This window comes from Lemur catta, chromosome 14 (assembly GCF_020740605.2).
Source record: "Lemur catta isolate mLemCat1 chromosome 14, mLemCat1.pri, whole genome shotgun sequence".
Lineage (NCBI taxonomy): Eukaryota > Metazoa > Chordata > Mammalia > Primates > Lemuridae > Lemur > Lemur catta.
Genome location: NC_059141.1, coordinates 56293173 through 56309744, shown reverse-complemented (window position 1 = coordinate 56309744; position 16572 = coordinate 56293173). Strand labels below are relative to the sequence as shown.

General features: G+C 52.5%; 2 protein-coding genes across 11 annotated transcripts in view; both read right to left on the bottom strand.

The window, feature by feature from the left end:
• Positions 1-98: 98 nt before the first annotated feature.
• NDST2 (N-deacetylase and N-sulfotransferase 2) lies at positions 99-9297 on the bottom strand. 2 transcript variants are annotated; one of them, XM_045568970.1, is made up of 14 exons: positions 9181-9297; positions 4901-6262; positions 4614-4701; positions 4140-4294; positions 3769-3954; positions 3362-3490; positions 3048-3230; positions 2862-2958; positions 2037-2160; positions 1723-1897; positions 1353-1523; positions 1137-1246; positions 833-935; positions 99-739 (listed from the first exon to the last, which is right to left on the bottom strand). In XM_045568970.1, the coding sequence occupies exons 2-14, from the start codon at positions 5903-5905 to the stop codon at positions 614-616; spliced, it is 2652 nt and encodes an 883-aa protein (XP_045424926.1). In that variant the 5' UTR covers positions 5906-6262; positions 9181-9297; the 3' UTR covers positions 99-613. The 2 variants fall into 2 exon arrangements, with proteins under 2 accessions (XP_045424926.1, XP_045424925.1); XM_045568969.1 differs by having other exon boundaries at positions 99-935.
• A 585-nt stretch (positions 9298-9882) lies between these two features.
• CAMK2G (calcium/calmodulin dependent protein kinase II gamma) overlaps positions 9883-16572 on the bottom strand; it is a 56900-nt gene continuing 50210 nt past the window's right edge. For 3 of the 9 annotated variants that reach the window (XM_045568953.1, XM_045568954.1, XM_045568958.1), the window contains 3 exons: positions 14580-14655; positions 14094-14188; positions 12384-12626 (listed from right to left, as the gene is read on the bottom strand). In XM_045568953.1, coding sequence (XP_045424909.1) covers positions 12394-12626; positions 14094-14188; positions 14580-14655 — 404 coding nt within the window. In that variant the 3' untranslated portion in view covers positions 12384-12393. Of the gene's footprint in view, positions 11882-12381; positions 12627-14085; positions 14189-14579; positions 14656-16572 lie in introns of those variants that run through there. The other 6 variants (XM_045568959.1, XM_045568960.1, XM_045568961.1 and 3 more) reach the window with 5 other exon arrangements.

Sequence of the window (16572 nt, the reverse complement as noted above, 5' to 3'; positions counted from 1 at the left end):
TTTCCCTCCATGTGCAGATGAACTTTGAATAGGGGGAGGAAATGTCTGACACTTGCTTTATTCTAGCTTTTTCCCACTCCAGTGAGGCAGACAAAACAGAAAAATAAGAATGTTTATTAAGGACATTTCTAGCCCACAGCTAGGGCTCATACTCAGCTCTATGAGCCACTGTCCGACCTCATCCCCATTCAATGTGAATGACATTAGGGAGGCCGGGCCACAGGTAGATCCCACCGCCTGACTAAAGGGGCCACATTAAGGGGCCCCTCTCACAGCCAAGTGTAGACAGATACACTGCTGGGGATGAAAAGGGAAATCACTGGACTAATACATTCCTCTACACCCTGCCTGGACCCTCTCACTCCTCCCCACCTCGCAAGATCATGGATCAAAGGTGCCTAGTACCATGATATGGGGTACCAAGGGAAGTCCCTTTATCAGGCCCCAGAACTATGGAAAAGGGAGACCCTTCCCTTCTTAGCCATCTCAGGCCTGGGGGCCACTGAGGTAGAAGGGGGAGGAGCCAGGCCAACCTAATCCCTTTGTGGGCCCTGCTCTGGGTGTGCCCCTTAGGGATGCAGGGGGCTTTTTGCTGGTATAGAAGGCTGGGACATCAGCCCAGACTGGAATGCTGCAGTTCTTCCCGAAGCCATGAGGGCACTGGCTGTCCAAGCCGGCTCAGCAGCTTTGACAACTCCAGATTATGGTTCCGGAAAAAATCCGTAAGGAAAAGGCGGGACTGACAGGAGAAAATGAAGGCAAACGTGATAAGGAGTGGGACAGAATTAGATCCTAGAGGTGGAGAGGGATACCCTGGCCCAGGCTTGCTTACCTCAGTGTCCATATCTGGGTACCTCCGGCCTTTGCTCCTGCCTAGACAGCGAGTCTTACCACCTTCAAGTCCCTGGCACCAAAATCCCTTATCTTCATCAAACCTGCTCAACAGGAAGAGGCCATTAGGTGGCAGGGAGAAGAAAAACTCAAGCATCATAAATACACACTACCCCTCCCAGCTCACAGGGACACATGTCTCTTCTTGTGAGACAGAATAAATCCATGTCTCTTCCAAACAGACATGGTCAACCTGCTTCCCCATTTCCCCCAGAGTACTCCTCGCCTGGGTCATGCTCTCCCACCTGAGGGTCCGTGTGTAGTTCAGAAAGGGTGTGATACCCAGGAACTTCTGGATGTTCTCCATTGAGGCTGCTGGGTTGGTACGCAGCTCTTGCCCATCCACAATCAGCAACTAAAGGGACAGGGATGTGGTTCCCTCTATATTCCTAAGAAGCCTCCTGGCTGAAGGGAAGAGGAGGGGAAGGGGAACCCCAGTGAGGGATCTTGGGGGATTATACCTGTCCAGAGGGGTAATAAGTCAGCCAGCGTTGCAGATGGGTAGAATAGTAGCCAGGGACAAGACAACGGTTCTGCAGGGAGCGAAGTGCCAGAGGGGCCTGGGAGGAGGCTGAAATCACCTGGTAGAAGGTATAGTTCAGAGCAACTGGATCTCCATGTGCTCGCTGGTGCTGAAAGAAAGGAATAGCAAAGTAAAGGACTGGTGATTTGACAGTATTATTCTGACCTTACTCTTGGTCTGGTGACAGCATAGGCACCCTTTTTTCCAAGGCACTAGTTTAGTTTCTCTACTCTCATTTCGTGCTGTCTCTCTAGCAGTCACCACTTCCCCTCCACCTAAAGCCCCAATGTCCCTAGCTTCAGGCAGACCTGGTACCAGGAGTAGGCCCTGTCAGCAGGGTTGGTGAGCACGGTGATGATCTTGGCTCGTGGCAAGAGGGCAGCCCCCCGGCGTGGTACAACCTCTGAGTCAAAGTAGGCGGCACTTTTTTCAAATAGGAAGTCAGTGCTGGCATTGGAAGGGACAGGGAAGAAGTCCATGTACCTAAGAAGTAGAACACAGCAGAGAGGTAGAGAAATTTGCTGAGTAAAGGGCCCAGATGTCTGTGCTGGGGGAAGCTGGAATGGGGTATTTTTATGGAAGGGAGTGTTCCTCTGAGAGGCATTCAAGGGGTCAGTCTCACCAGTCAATACCCTTGTGGTAATTAGGGCCGTTGAAGAACTGAATCTCCTCAAAGGTGCTGGGGCTAGGGAAGCTGCTAGTCACAGCCGGGTGCAGGCTCAGGAAGAAGTGAATAGCTGTGGTCCCTAAATGGGAGAGAAACACCAGGTCATTGTAGGAGAGAAGCCAGCTCAACAGCATGAGTTTGAAGGAAGTGAGAAAGTAACCACTTTGGGCAGTAAAATCCCCTTTAGACAAACTACAATGAGAGGAGGAAAGTCTGAGAGAGGCTCAGGGAAGGGTTTAAACAGTGGTTCTCAGCCTCAACTGTGCATCAGAATCACTTGCTGATCTTTTAAAAACTCCACAGATGATTCCGACATACAACCAGGGTCAAGAATCACTGCCACAAGAGACTGGATTAGGCCGGGCACGGTGGCTCATGCTTGTAATCCTAGCACTCTGGGAGGCCGAAGTGGGTGGATCGTTTACGCTCAGGAGTTCGAGACCAGCCTGAGCAAGAGCAAGACCCCTGTCTCTACTAAAAAAAAATATATATAGAAGGAAATTAGCTGGACAACTAAAAATATATAGAAAAGATTAGCCAGGCATGGTGGCACATGCCTGTAGTCTCAGCTACTTGGGAGGCTGAGGCAGGAGGATCGCTTGAGCCCAGGAGTTTGAGGTTGCTGTGAGCTAGGCTGACGCCATGACACTCTAGCCCAGGCAAGAGAGGGAGACTCTGTCTCAAAAAAAACCAAAAGAGACTGGATTAATGAGGAGTGGGTATAAGAAGGATCCTTTGGGTTTAAGGGAGGGCAAGAGAAGTCAGCTAAGGATGATTCACCTGTCTTCTGGGGTCCCACAATGAGGAACTTTGGGAGCCGATCACAGGTTTTCTCCTTGGACCAGATATCTTTATGCCTCTTGTCGTCACAGGGATTCTGAAGACGCCAAGAATCAGATAAGGCCTAGTCTTCTCTTAACCCCCAACCCCCATCACGTCTCTGGTCAGCCTCCTCTCCACCCCTACCTGCCAAAGTGGGCTTCGTTCCTGAGGGAAAAGTTCAAAGTACTTTTGTGCAAGAGGGACAGGAGGAAGGGTCTGCAGGCGCAGCCGTGTCCAACACTGGAGGAAGCGCACCAAGCTCTCAAAGGTGTACAGGCCCAGCCGGTCATTTCCATAATTGGACAGATGGGTCATAAAGATGCTGATCTGCAAGAGGGTGTCTGCGTGTCAGACCTGGAGAGCCTAGCCCACCTCAGAATCAGCCTTGCTGAGTAAAGCTCCCAGCCTGCAAACACCTTGGCTCTCCAATCTTCTGGCCCTTCCTCTCGGCACCTTACCGGATTAAGCAGCACTGTCAGAAAGAGCTCTCCACCTCGGATGCTCCGGTCTAGTTCACGAGAACCTCCGGGATACTCGTTATAGAAGATTGTGTGAGTGAAGAGGCCACATGTCTGCCGGGGCAGCACCTGGAGGGAAAAGAAGAAATAGGGATAGATGAGATTTAAAAGATAGAATGAGAAATATATGAAGGACAAAAGTCTTGAGGCACTGGGATTCTCTAGGTTTATAGAGGACTCAGTCTGAAGTTACAGTGATAAAGCTCTCACTATGTATATGACTTTTCACCCTTCAACCCCCATCATGTGAATGAACTTGGTTTGGCAGTTGACAGGACATAAGGCAATGGAGGTTGGAGACTGTCTAAATGTGGGCTTGATTCAAGTTTATATTGGGAGTCCCTCACCATAATGCCATTGTGAATGAAGCCACGGCGGTAGCGGGCAGGGCGGAGATGGGGATATTCCTCAGTGCTGGTCACCTGGATGCCCCACACAGATTTCCAGGCCTCATAGAGCTGCGTGTGGATGGGGTACACGCCCGAGTGGTGGGGGGCCACAGCATACCCCAGATCCGTGGGAATCCCATGTTCCTGGGAATGGCATAGACTCTCACCAGGACCTGGTGAGGTTTGAGGAGTAGAGGGCAAAGAGGGTGGGGAAGCCTCCAAAGAAAGAAAAATGGAAAGGGTAGGGAAAGGGTATCACATTAGGGGAAGGTTGAAAAGGAAGCTTTATCTCTGGGAGAAAGTAGGGGGAAGAGATCCAAGGGTCTCACCAGAGCAAACTGTTTGTTGAGCCTCATCTGGTCAGCCAGCACGGAGCGATTGTGGAACAGGTGTGGCTGCATGTGGCTCCACATGTGGGGGAACCACCAGAACTCTTTGCGGTGCTTCAGCAGCATGTCGTCCCCTGCATCCTCCTCCTCTGTCCCTATGACCACACACTGACCACTGACCACAGCCAGTCAGCCCCTGTGCCCTCCTTTGTTTTGTAACAGCATTGACTACCTTCCATCCTTGGGACAACATTACAGATCCCTGCCCACCTAAGACTTTTTATTTGCCCCATTGCCAAACTTGCCCTCCAGACAGCCATGCTAACCTAAATTCATGCCCACTGCTAGCTCTTCACAGCACTCTGACCCCAAACCTTGAACCTTTCCTCCAACTTATCTGCCCAGGGAGATGCACAGTGAAGGGACAGACCAAACTAAGAATGATACGCTGAAGGAATAGGGAAATAAGCTCACCAGTATGATAGAACTTGCCCGAGAAGCCCAAGTTGAAGGTGAAGTTAGGGACTAAGGTCCTGAGTTTGTTCTGGGTGGTCAACAGAGCCTGGGAAGAGTAACAGGGACATGAGAAATAAGAAGAGAACAGACTGAGGAGGAACATATGAGAAGTAGCATTCTTCCTGCCTGGAAAGGGCAGGGCAAGGAGTGTACCTATGACAAACTCAGAATCAAAGAAGGGAGTCTGACAAGCCAGAGCTTGAACAGCTTCTAAAAAAAATAAATTTAAGTAATGAAAGACTGACCTCAACATCAGCCACCTTCATGCGAGTTCCTTCCTTGCCCACAAAGATGTCATCAATATCTACCAAGATGTAGCGGTCAAGGTCCAGGCAGAGGCGCTTGCCAGTGAGGTACGCAACAGCATCGACGAAGATAAGTTTGTGGAGCCAGAAGGAAAGGCCATGGCCAAAGAGCACCCGCTGGATGCCATCATGAAGCCCCAGGTCCTGTACCACAGTGGGAAGCCGGGCCCGACGAGGCACTGGTCCTGGCACAGGGGGTTCAGCTGGCCGAAGGCTGGCAAGAAGCACTGGTTCATATGTGCTGTGATTGGACTGGAAGATAGTCCAGTCATCACCAGGCAGTGGCCCAGGCTCCAGGTGGCTGGGGCGTGTGAGATGCAGTAGAGGGGCAGAAGGATTCACTTGGTAATCCCGGAGCCCCAGGTTTGAGTGTAGAAAAAGGGGAAAGCCCTTGAGCTGGGCACTCAGTAGGCTGTGCTCATGGGCTCGGAAAAAGCCGATGATGCCCACACCATATTCCACACAGTACCGGTCCAGCAGTTCCCGACTCCAGGCATCCAGGTTGACATACTTGAGCAGGTTCTCATATATGACCAAGACATAGCGGCCACGGGTATGATCAGTCAATGTGGGCATGTCCCCTCGGCCAGGTGCCAGCTCAGTGCTATAACGAAAACGACTAGACTCCAGGATGGCCACGATCTCCTGCCCCAGCTGTGAGTATGCACTCTCCACAAACACAAGTACCACAGGTTCAGTTCGAGCTGTCTCTGGAGGCCTAGGGGGCCGAGGTGGAACTGGAGGCCGTGCAAGGCCAGGGCCAGCTGCCCCACCACTGCTGCAGTCTCCCAAGGGCAGGGGCAAGGGTTCCTTGGCCTTGGGGCTGGTAGACACGTAGTAAGCCAGGAAGCCCATGGAGCCCAGGCTGAAGGCAATCAGCAGCAATATGAGGCGATGCAGTTCCAGCTGCCGAGCTGGGCGTACCACCTTCCACAGCTGGAGCATGGCGGGGGAAGGAAGGGAGGGAGGGAGGGAGGGAGGGATGGGGACCACCTCAGGGGAAGGGAGGTAGGAGTTCTATAGGCTGGTACTGTCTTGGGAGGGTAGAAGGATAGGGAAACAGGGGAAAGGGCTTCCCTCAGGGGTAGTTCCCTGAAGAAGTGGAGACAAGTCCCCTTAGTATAGGGTAGGAGGGGTAAAAGGGAAAGCAGGGGGCAACTGGACGGAGTCCACTAGTCTCAGGTCACCATGGCCCCCTGGCCCATGGCTTCAGGCTGCAAATCTTGCCAGGCTCCACCCTCGGTCCTGACTGAACTCCTCACATCAGAGGTCAGCAAAGTGCACAAGTTCTGCTCCCACTATCTGTAAGACAGAGAAATCAATGGGTTACTTCTCCCCTTGAAACTACATCATTAATCCATCCTCCTCCTCACCCCATCTCTTACCTCCTGCTTACTGAATGATTTGTTCTCCAAAAAAAAAAAAAAAAAAGCTCTTGTAGGATAAGAACACAAGCTGAGTCCTATAGCTTAGCTTCACAGCTTGTTCCCCTTCTTAGAATACCCAAATGAGGCCGGGCACAGTGGCTCATGCCTGTGATTCTAGCACTCTGGGAGGCCAAGGCAGGAGGATGGCTTGAGCTCAAGAGTTCGAGATCAGCCTGAGCGAGACCTCATCTTTACAAAAAATAGAAAACTTAGCTGGGCGTGGGGGTGCACATCCGTAGTCCCAGCTACTCAGAGGGCTAAGGCAGGAGGATCGCTTGAGCCCAGGAATTTGAGGTTGCAGTGAGCTATGATGACGCTACTGCACTCTAGCCAAGGTGACAGAGCAAGACTCTGTCTCCAAAAAAGAATACCCAAAAGAACGTCCAAATTCTTCCTAAAGCAAGCTCACTTGAATATACTGGAGTATATTCAAGTGCCAGGAGGGAGCAAATTTCCCATCATCAAGAGGCCAAACAGCCCAGGAGGCTAAAAACAGGCCTTCTCTGAACAGAGTTCCTAGCCTGTGCCTGAGCAGCTGGCCTCTGGTCTGTGAAGAAGGCACAGGAAGCCCAAGAAGTCCCATGCTCCAACGAAATATCAGATAAGAGGAAACTCATGAGTCTGCTAATCTTCCTCATCAGTCAAACTCAACATCACAGCCAACAGCACTAATGAACTTGCAGTCAGGTGGACACTATGGAGGGAGAATTGAAGAGGAAAGAGAGATCGTGATAGTTAATCACTCTATTATCTTCCAAACCCAGAACTTGAAGATTCTCCTTCCCCTTGCTTGTGAAAAATTACCCACCGCCTGCCCTTCACCTCACATGTGCTAAAGTCAGGAGAGGAAATAAAAATGTAACCCCAGAGCAGATCACATCGTGGAGACCTGAAAAAAGCCAGCAAGCTGAGTCCAGAGTTTCTCTTCCTGTCCACTCTAGTTCTCCTTCCTAACTTAGCCAAGGTGGCACTACACCCCTATTCCTGAATCACTTTGAACAGTCACTGACCCAGCCTGGAGAAACAGGAGGGATTGAGTCCATTTATAAAAACAGAACAACCTGAGAAGGGCTGGATGACAGAGAGTAACTGGAACTTAAGTCATATCTAATCAATGAGAGAAAGAGAAAGAGTAAGGACAGTGTGATCAGAAAACACAATTTTAAGAAAAACTAATTTTGGGGACCTCTTTTGTTCTTTTTCTTAAGTACACCACTTCTATAAGCTTTATTGTTACTCTCCCTACCTTAGCCACTCCTAGTAAGGCCAGTGGCTAGCAATCCTTCTCTACCACTCACCCCCATATACACACATCTCAGGGGTGATTAGGTAGAGACAGGGTCCTTCAGAATTGGCAGAGATGATTTAAGAACTGTCCAAAGGCCAAGTGCAGTAGCTCACACCTGTAATCCCAGCACTCTGGAAGGCTAAGTGGGGAGGACTGCTTGAGGTCAGGAGTTTGAGACCAGCCTGGGCAACATAGCAAGATCCTATCTCTAAAAAAAAAAAAAAAATTAGCCAGGCATGGTGGTGTGCACCTGTTAGTCTTAGCGACATAGGAGGCTGAGGCAGGAGGATCACTTGAGCCCAGGTGTTCAAGGCCACACTGAGTTATGATCAGCCCGCTGTACTCCAGTCTGGGCAACAGAGCAAGACCCCATCTCTAAAAAAAGAAGAAGAAAAAAAAAAGAATAGTTCATAGTTCAGCTTTGGCCTGCGTAAAACTAATGGACATGAGAAGAGAGCAGGGAAAGAGGATCGAAATGGTGACAGGAAGAGGTGAATCCTAAGAATTAGGGCAAACACAGTAGTGAGAAGTCACTAAGGGAAAGTTAATACTGGGGGTATATCATCCATAACATTAATAATAGTTAACATTTACTGAGAACATAGAGCTTGCCAGGCATTCTTCTAAGAGCTTTACATATTTTTACTTCCCACACAGCCCTAAGAGGTAGGTAAGAGGTACATGCTATTATTATCCCCATTCTATGAACGAGTAATTTGAGGCCCAGAGAAACTTAGTCACTTGCCCAGGATCACACAAGCGCAGTCAGCGGAGGGGCTGGGATTCAAAGTCAGGCCTGTCAAGCTCCTGAGCCGGTGCTCTTAACCACTGCATTTGCGCTTCATACCTGGAAGCAGCAGCAACATTTAGGGAAGGGGTGCTGGGAGCGCTACTGGGGCAGGGCGGGGGGTGGGACGATAAACATGGAAGCAGCAACTGGGTGTGTGTGGGGTGCGAGTGTGCAGCGGTGGGAGGTCTCCGAGGCAGACACTGAACAGGTCACCCCGGCCGAGCAGAGTGTGCAATACTCGTGGGGGGACCCGGCAGGCTGGGGTGTGGGCCCAGCGCTGCGAGACGGAGGAGGGGGACAGAGTGGGGACTGGGGCTCGAAGAGGGAGGGACCCTGTTGAGGGGGAATACAGGGTCACAGGTGGACATGAGGAGCGCATCGATGTGGGGCATTAAAGGGGCAGGGGCAAGGGGCGCGCTGAGACGATTCTGGGGTGACAGCGAGACAGGCACTGGGCTGGAAGAGCCCCGAGGGGAGGAGGGAGCCCCGTGCTGAGGGGGCGAACTGAGGGGAACGAGGCAACTAGGACGGAGGCTGATGGAAGGGACACAGGGCGAGGGGCGCGCTGGGCCGCACTGACGCGCCGCCCGGGACGACCCTGCGGGTGGCTTTGGTGGCAACACTCAAGGGAAGTCTGCGAGGGGAGGACTGAGGGCGACCGTGGGTGGAAGCCACACTACGGGCGGGGAAGGGGTTCTTCTCAAGGGCGGCTCACCCGGCGGACTGGGCGGCGTCCCCGCTGTCCCCGGGCTCCGCCGCGTCCCGGGGCGGCCCGGCTTCCCAGCTCTCGGGGCCTCGGGCCGCGTCGCGGCTGCTCCGCCATCTCCGAGCGAACGCTCTGCCGCAGCCGGGCCCAACCACCGCTCCCACCGGGGGGAGGCGGCGCGCCGCCGCTCGTGGCACCCGCCTGGGCCCCTGCCGGCTCCAGGTCTGGCAGCCGCGCGACCGAGATGCGAGGAAACCAACTGGTCCTCCTCGGTGCTAAGCCGAGCCGCGACCTCGGGACGGCGGGCTCCGCGCCCCGCCCGCAAAAGCGCACCCCCAGCTCCCCGCCCGGTGGCACAGCCTGGCGAGCGTCGGGCGCCGCGGCTCCCGGGCAGGGGCGGCCCGAAGCGCGGACTCGTCCACTCAGCCCGCGGAGGGGGAGCCGGGCCGGCCCACGCGGGAGGGGGTGGGGCGGGCCCGGGGGCGGGGCGACACCTCAGCCCGCCCCTGGAGGGCCCGCATCCTCCCGCCCGCCCCGGACTGGCCTGGGCGGCCGGGGATCGCTTGGAGGCTGCGTTCCTGAGGAAGTTTTATTCTAAAAAGGGCCCAAAGGGAGTTAGGAGAAGGTACCTCTCCCCATCGGACGACTTGCAACCCAGGCTGCTGCAATCTAAGCCGCTGGCCATAAGCCTCCAACAGCAGTAACACCATGGACTGTTTAAAGGTTATTTTATTAAATATCTTCAGTTCAAGGTTTCATTGTAACAAAGCTATGAAGGGTCTACCAACATTCAGAACAAACACTAACTATTTTTAAATTATTTCTATGTCATCATGCAAAAATTCTGCATCAAATGCCTTCCATTTCCTGTTTAAAGGTGGTTTTTTTTAATAGTCTATTGTCTATAGATGCTGACATTAGCCCCAGAAGACAAGAATGCTAAGAAGTGGGGCTGGAGCAGCCATATGAAGCTATGGGTCTCAATGAACTCTAAGACCATTTGTCTTCAAGCCAGCAAAACCAAACCCGGTGGTGAAGGGATCTGCGTGCTGGCACTGTGGGCTGCAGGGCAGGACAGGGCTAGGGCCCAGGGGCTGGGACATGCATGAGGTGCTCGGAGGAGCCTGGCTAAATCCAAGCACCAGCACCAATGAGTCTGCTCTCTTCTCAGCTGGCTTCAAAGTAAACCTGTAGCTTTGCCACTTCTCCCAGCTCTTGTGCCTCCTGAAGGTAGTCCAGGGAGCTAGAGTCTACCAACCTTTCCCCTCAAAGTGCAGATATTTGTGCAGATAAACCTGCAGAGTTGTTATGGGAGAAACCAAAACCATGACCAACTGCTCCTCCATTATCTTCTCTGCTATCTGCTTAGGGTATCGATCTTTCCCTCCTGGAATGGAACTCCTTGAGCACAGAGAGGGACAATGAATGTAGAAGCCTTGGCTCTGGACACCTCTTTTAGGTACATGCAGGTGTGTGTGTGGGGTGATGCCCATGCAGACTGTCCAGCAGTAAGTCTATACTTCAGTTGGTCAGTAAAGAGGCCTCTTTAAGGAGGACACTTCTTCTTCTTGCCAGAGCAGACAGGAAAAGAGATGGACGTGCAGCAAGGAAAGAGTAAGGGAGGCCACCCTGAGGCAACCTGAATGCATAGAAACAACCACCACCTCTTATCCCACTGCCTCACTCCTCCCATCCCACAGGGGCACTTGGCAGAGGGCCCAGGCCCAGATGAGGGTCAGCAAGGGGACCACCACCATGAAAAGGCAAGACAAAGATGGTTCAGATCCGCACAGAAACACAACTGCCAAAAGTGGCAAGGGGAGCCCTGACCAGGACCTGGCTCTCTCCTTGCTAAGTTATAAGAAAACAAACACAAAGCAAAGCAGCAACCCCTCCCCCTTCCTAGCTGCAGGGATCAGGCCTCAATTTCAGGGCCCACGTGCATTGTGCATCCTATAGAAATGGATGAGTGAGTAAGTGCATGTCAGACTAACATGAGGTTTCTCATCGGCTTCATAGCGGACACACTTCTGCAGCACCAATTCTCTTCCCTTCTACACTAAATGAAACAGTACAGCAATGTCCGGGCCCTCAGTCCTGAGGCCACTGCTTCTCAGCTGCCTCCACAGCAGGCTGGGAGCTCTGTGTTCTCTCCCAAGTAGGTCTGATGGGCACGATGTTCTCATCAGCCTCCTTCTAGGCGCCCATACAAGTCCTGAAGAAGTCCATTCCTAGACTTGGGGTAAGCAGGCCACCTCAGGAGCTGCAATCACATCACGGCCCCCAAAGCTCTGTCAGAGTTCTTGCCTGGTCCCCCTGAGTCCATGGGGGCCAGAGGCCAAGCTCACCCTCTTCAGGGCTGGTGGGTGAGCCCGCTGCTCCTGCCAGGATGGGCATCACACAAACTCCTGTCTTCTTGCCAGCCCAAGGGCTATCGGTGGTTTTAAAACGCATCATGGTACGGCTTCCACTTTTTTTTTAAACAATCTTTTTTCTTTTTTTTTTCTTAAATGTAAAAAACACCTCGGTACAGCAGAGACAGACACGAAGGGCGGGCGGGAGGGCTGCATGCAGGGGCGTGCATTGGCTGCTGCCGCTTTGTAATTTAATTGTTTTAAACCTCAAACGAACAGGACTGCCGCTGTCACTCAGGCCCTCCAGAGCCACTGGCTGCGAAGGTTCGACCTCCAGCTGGAATCTCCTAATGCCCCTGTCAAACAGGACAGAATGTGGTAACAGAACAGAGGACAGTGAGCACACAGATGAGTTCCAGGGACTTAAGCACACTGCACACTATACATGTGGCCAAGTCTGCCTGAGGAGACGGGGGAAGGGGGTGAAGCTAATGTTAAATATAACACTGCCTCACATTTGCTGAGCATTTACTAAATACTTTACTTCTAATATCTTATTTAATCCTCACAAAAATTCAGTGAGGTAGGTACCACTCTTTCTCTCTTTTTGATAGGAAATTGAGCTTAGGGAGGGGCAGTAACCTGTCTGAGGCTACCTAATTTGGAGTTATGGAGCCAGACACGAGTCTGTCTCATTTCAGAGCGCAACTTTTTGCATCCATACTTCCCAGCCTCTGCTACTCCTCTGGGATGGCCCACACCTCCTCTCCCAGGGCCACCTCCCAGCCTTGTCTTCCTCCTCTGACCCCACCTGTCCCAGCCCCTCCCAGCCCCTCTCCCCCCAAACCAGGAGCACCTGTGGCTGAGCTCACTGCAGCGGTGCGGCAGGGGCCCCTGAGCAGTGATAGTGGACATTGAGCCACTTGCCATCCCGGCGGTGCCAGACCCGGGTCTCCTCTGACTGGCTGGTGCGAGGCCGACCCTGCCCGTCGATGTACTGGGTGAGGCGGATGTAGGCGATGCAAGCTGCGTCCTCCCCAATCACGTGGACGTGTGGGTTTAGGATGGTAGTATGGATGGGCTTGCTGTTCTTGGACAGGACTGCAGGGGGCAGGGTGGAGCAGGGTAGGTAGGAGGGTGTCAGGCCTGGGCACCTGCATTTTCCTCCCAGCCTGCACTTCCAAGTCTCACCCTCTCTCCAGCAACCATTCCCAGAGTCTCCATATCCTCCCAATACACCCTCCAGAGGCCAGGATACCCCATTACATTAGTCTCCATTATCCAAAAGGAAGAGAAAAGTGGGTAACAATGATAATAGCAGCTATTCTTTTAATAAGGCATTGTGCTGGGGGTTTTACATGCATGGGCTGTATTTCTTGGTCCATAATATTTTCTTCATTATAAGATAAGGAAATAAGCTCAAGGAAATTAAGTAATTTGCCCAAATCACTCATTTGACCTCAAGGCCATGTGACTCTAACTAAAGCCTATGGTTCTATTCAGTTAGGCTGATGTTTAGATTTCATAAGTTTTGGCTTGTCCCTAATTAGGGCTGCAGAGCAAAATCATGAACTTATCTAACAAAATTGATGTGATTTTTTTTAAAAGACACCAATCACCAAAGCACCAAGCTCAGGGTAGTCCCAGGGCTTAAAGGATCCTCCAGGGGAAAGGCAAAAGAAGTTGGATTGCCGTTAATCAGCACATGCTGTGCAAATTGTATTGCTTTTATTGAAATTCACATTTTAGTTCGATTCAAATGTTAGACAGGGGCTACATGAGACCTTCCCTAGAACTAACATAAACTCTGGCATTGCTTCTGGCTAATAGAATTACTTAGATACCCAAGGGTTTACATGTGCAGCTGAGATGTGGAGAGGGTAGGAATCAGCAGAGAAAATAGTGACTAAATAAAACTCAGGGCAGGACAGGGAAGGCCCTGGATAAAGTGGGAAAGAAGAGAAAAAAATAAAGAGGGGGAGTCTCAGAGAGTGGAGAGAAAGATGGGAGGGGGTGATGATTCACTTATTATCCCCTGAGACTTCCATAAACTGGCCAGCATGTATGCCCCCCGCCCCACCCAGGATGCCTGCCTCGCTTGATATTCAGGGAGATCTAGCCACAACTTCTGACCTCAAAAATCACCAACAGTGCCTATTGCTTGCTTGTACTTTCCTGTCCTGGTTCTAATTTTCTCTATTATGAAACCTGAAGACATAGAGCTTTATTATTACTTGCTCAGATAATCTCAACCTAATCTCCAAGGGTTTCCAGTCTGTCTTGGAAAGAGGTGAGGCTTAAAGAAATACAGTGGCCCTGACTGTGACCAGTGGCACTGCCATGAGGCAGCTGCAGAATGAATGGGCGCTTAGGGCTCTGGAGCTGGGCCTTTAGAGGTGTCCCTTTAAGACCATCAGGACACAAGGAGGCAAGCATACGGAGTAGGGGTGCAGCAGAAAGGTCAAATCAGGGAAAAGTGGGCAACTGGGAGGAGGAGGTGAGCAGGGGACAGAGGCAGTGGGGGTAAAGGGGCAGGCAGGAGTATATCAGCAGCACGAACCCACTCACGATTCTCAAAGTAAAACTTATGGAAATCCATCCCCTCCACGAGGTTACCAAGGGCCTCAGGCTCAAAGGAAGTGAGGCCTGGATCACAAATCTTCCTGTAAGAGGAAAAAAAAAAACAAAAACAAAAAACCAAAAAACCTGTCAGGCTTCTATGGAGTTCCTTGTCTTTCTTCCTCATCAGTGGTATCTATGCAGTAGCACAAGTTGGCCGTGGGCCACACCTGACAAGACTGCTAAGGTCCTCAGGGCCTGCCTGCTGGGCTGCTCAGCTCTGGCCTTTCCGCCTGCCCACCGCCAGGACACCTCAGGTGAGCTCAGTCACAGGGAATCTACCTGGAAGGGCTCCCGGCCTAGGGGCCTGGGGTTTAACTCAGACACTGTGCCCAAGGCCCAGCCTTCCCTTTCCCCAGGGCCCTAACTGCTGTTTGGAAGCAGGGAAGGCCCTGAGAGATGACTTAGGTCACAAGGAAATGGGTCTCTACTCACGTGTAGGCCTCAAAGTCTCCATTGTTGATGGCTTCAATCAGCTGTTCCGTGATCTTAATGATCTCCTGTTTTCGCACTGTGGAGGGAAAAATCCACCAATTTACCTGCTGGGGAACCTCCCAAGTGACAGAGAGCCTCCCTCAATCCTTCAGGGAGTCCCCTGTGATGACACAGACATCCCTCTTCTCTCTCTTTAAGGCCCTTGGCAGGAAGAGTGAGCCCACTGTTTCCTCCATCCCCTCCTCTGGTGTCTGCAGAGACAATGACCCTCCTCCTGAAGCCTACCCGTCAGTTATGGTTCTCTGGCCTTTGCCTCCCTCTCCATCAACAACCAGGTTGCAGAAAACACTCTTGTCTCTAACATGTGAGGGTCCTGGAACAGAGTCTGTGTATCTCGTCCCCAGCAGGTTCAGCCTCTCTGAGAAGCACGTCCCAGGATGGCTGCTTCCACCCTCCACTTCTCTCACCGGAAGGGGCTCAGTCAGGTCTCGGTTACCACCCCCATGCTTAGCCCTCATTCAGCGCTCCAGAATTCAGCCTTGGGCAACGGCCAGCCTAAGAGCAGAATCTCGCCAGGGATGAGGGCTCCACAGGATGAACAGAGCCCTAGAATGGATGCTTCACCCTGCTCTCAATCCCACAGTGCTTTTCTGGGATCAGTGGTCTTGGAACTATAAAACCTCTCGAACAGCCTCTCTCACCAGAGACTGCTCCATTTACCCTGGAAAGCTAACACATCTCACACCAACTCTCACGCTGGGACGTGTTCCTCAGGAAAACCAAGACAAGGCTCACACTGACAGCCAGGCAGAGTTGGTGCCCTCAGATCCCCCCTCCCCACCCTATCCCAAGCCAAGGGACAGCTGGTGATGTCCTGCTCTCATGGGCAGCTCACTTACAGGGAGCGCCACTATTAGCAGGGGGGAGGGGCGCCAGGGGAAGGGAGGGCTCAGACTGAGCTCGGGCTAACCCTGACCTGAGCCCCGGGCTGGCCCAGGCCACAAGCCTTTCCTCACAGGAGCGAGAGGCTGCAAGACAAATGCAAGCATTAGAACAGCACCACCACGGCGCCGCCGCTGGGCCAGCACAGCCCAGGAGCACAGCTGGGAGGGGGCGGTGCAGCCAAAGGTGCTTCCAGGAGGGGGCCCCACAGCCATCAGCACACTAGGTGGGCAGCTCCAGGGGACAAACAGCCAGTTAGGGGAACCACCAAACTATCCACTTTCTAAAGAAGCAACAGATATGCACACACAACATACACCCGCTCCAACCCCACCAAACCCATCTGCGGGACCTGACTGGGGCGCTACGGGTGACGAGGGCTGTGTTTAGAAACTACGAGGAGAGACGGTGGGAGGAAAAGCAGACAAAGGCATCCTCTAATACAGAACTAAAAATATAAACACGAACTACCATTAGCCCAGCAAGGCGTTGCACCAAGACTCTCTACTATTTCTTCTATTTTTTGTGACAACACTATGAGGTAGGTGCCATTTTTATTTCCACTTTACAGGTAAGGACACTGCAGCTAAGGGAGGTTAAACTACTTCACACACTTTGGAAGGGAGTGTAGCTGGGATTTACACTCAGGTTGATCTCACCCCAAACCCCACGCTCTTGATATTACACTGAGGCCGAGGAAACACTGCACGCCCGACGCGGTTCCTCGGCTCTCGCAATTTCCCCATCAGCCCCCCTCCCGTGCCCGTGGACCTGACTTCTGCCTCTGCCCTTCCTCCTGGCTCGGTGCTGAGGCAAGGCCACTGCACGTCCCAGGGGCCTTCTACTCCCTCCCTCCATGCCATGTCCTGCCACCCCCTCTTCCGCTATTTCTCTGGGCCCCAGACTCAGGGCCCCTGCCTGGTATTAGCAGAGCCTCCAGCTGGCTCCCCCACCCCAGCAGAGGTGTTTACTAAGGAGGGCAGTGGGGCTGGGTTGACAGCTCTGGTGGGGGTCCCTGAGGGGCTTCAGGATGAGCCAGGGAGACGGAAGC

Coding starts and splice junctions, on each gene's coding strand:
- NDST2 (XM_045568969.1), bottom strand. CDS start 5,905: ATGCTCCAGCTGTGGAAGGTGGTACGCCCAGCTCGGCAGCTGGAACTG. Junction 4,295..4,613: donor GGGCAAGTTCTATCATACTG/GTGAGCTTATTT, acceptor GTGTGGTCATAG/GGACAGAGGAGGAGGATGCA. Junction 1,898..2,036: donor TACCACAAGGGTATTGACTG/GTGAGACTGACC, acceptor TCTACTTCTTAG/GTACATGGACTTCTTCCCTG.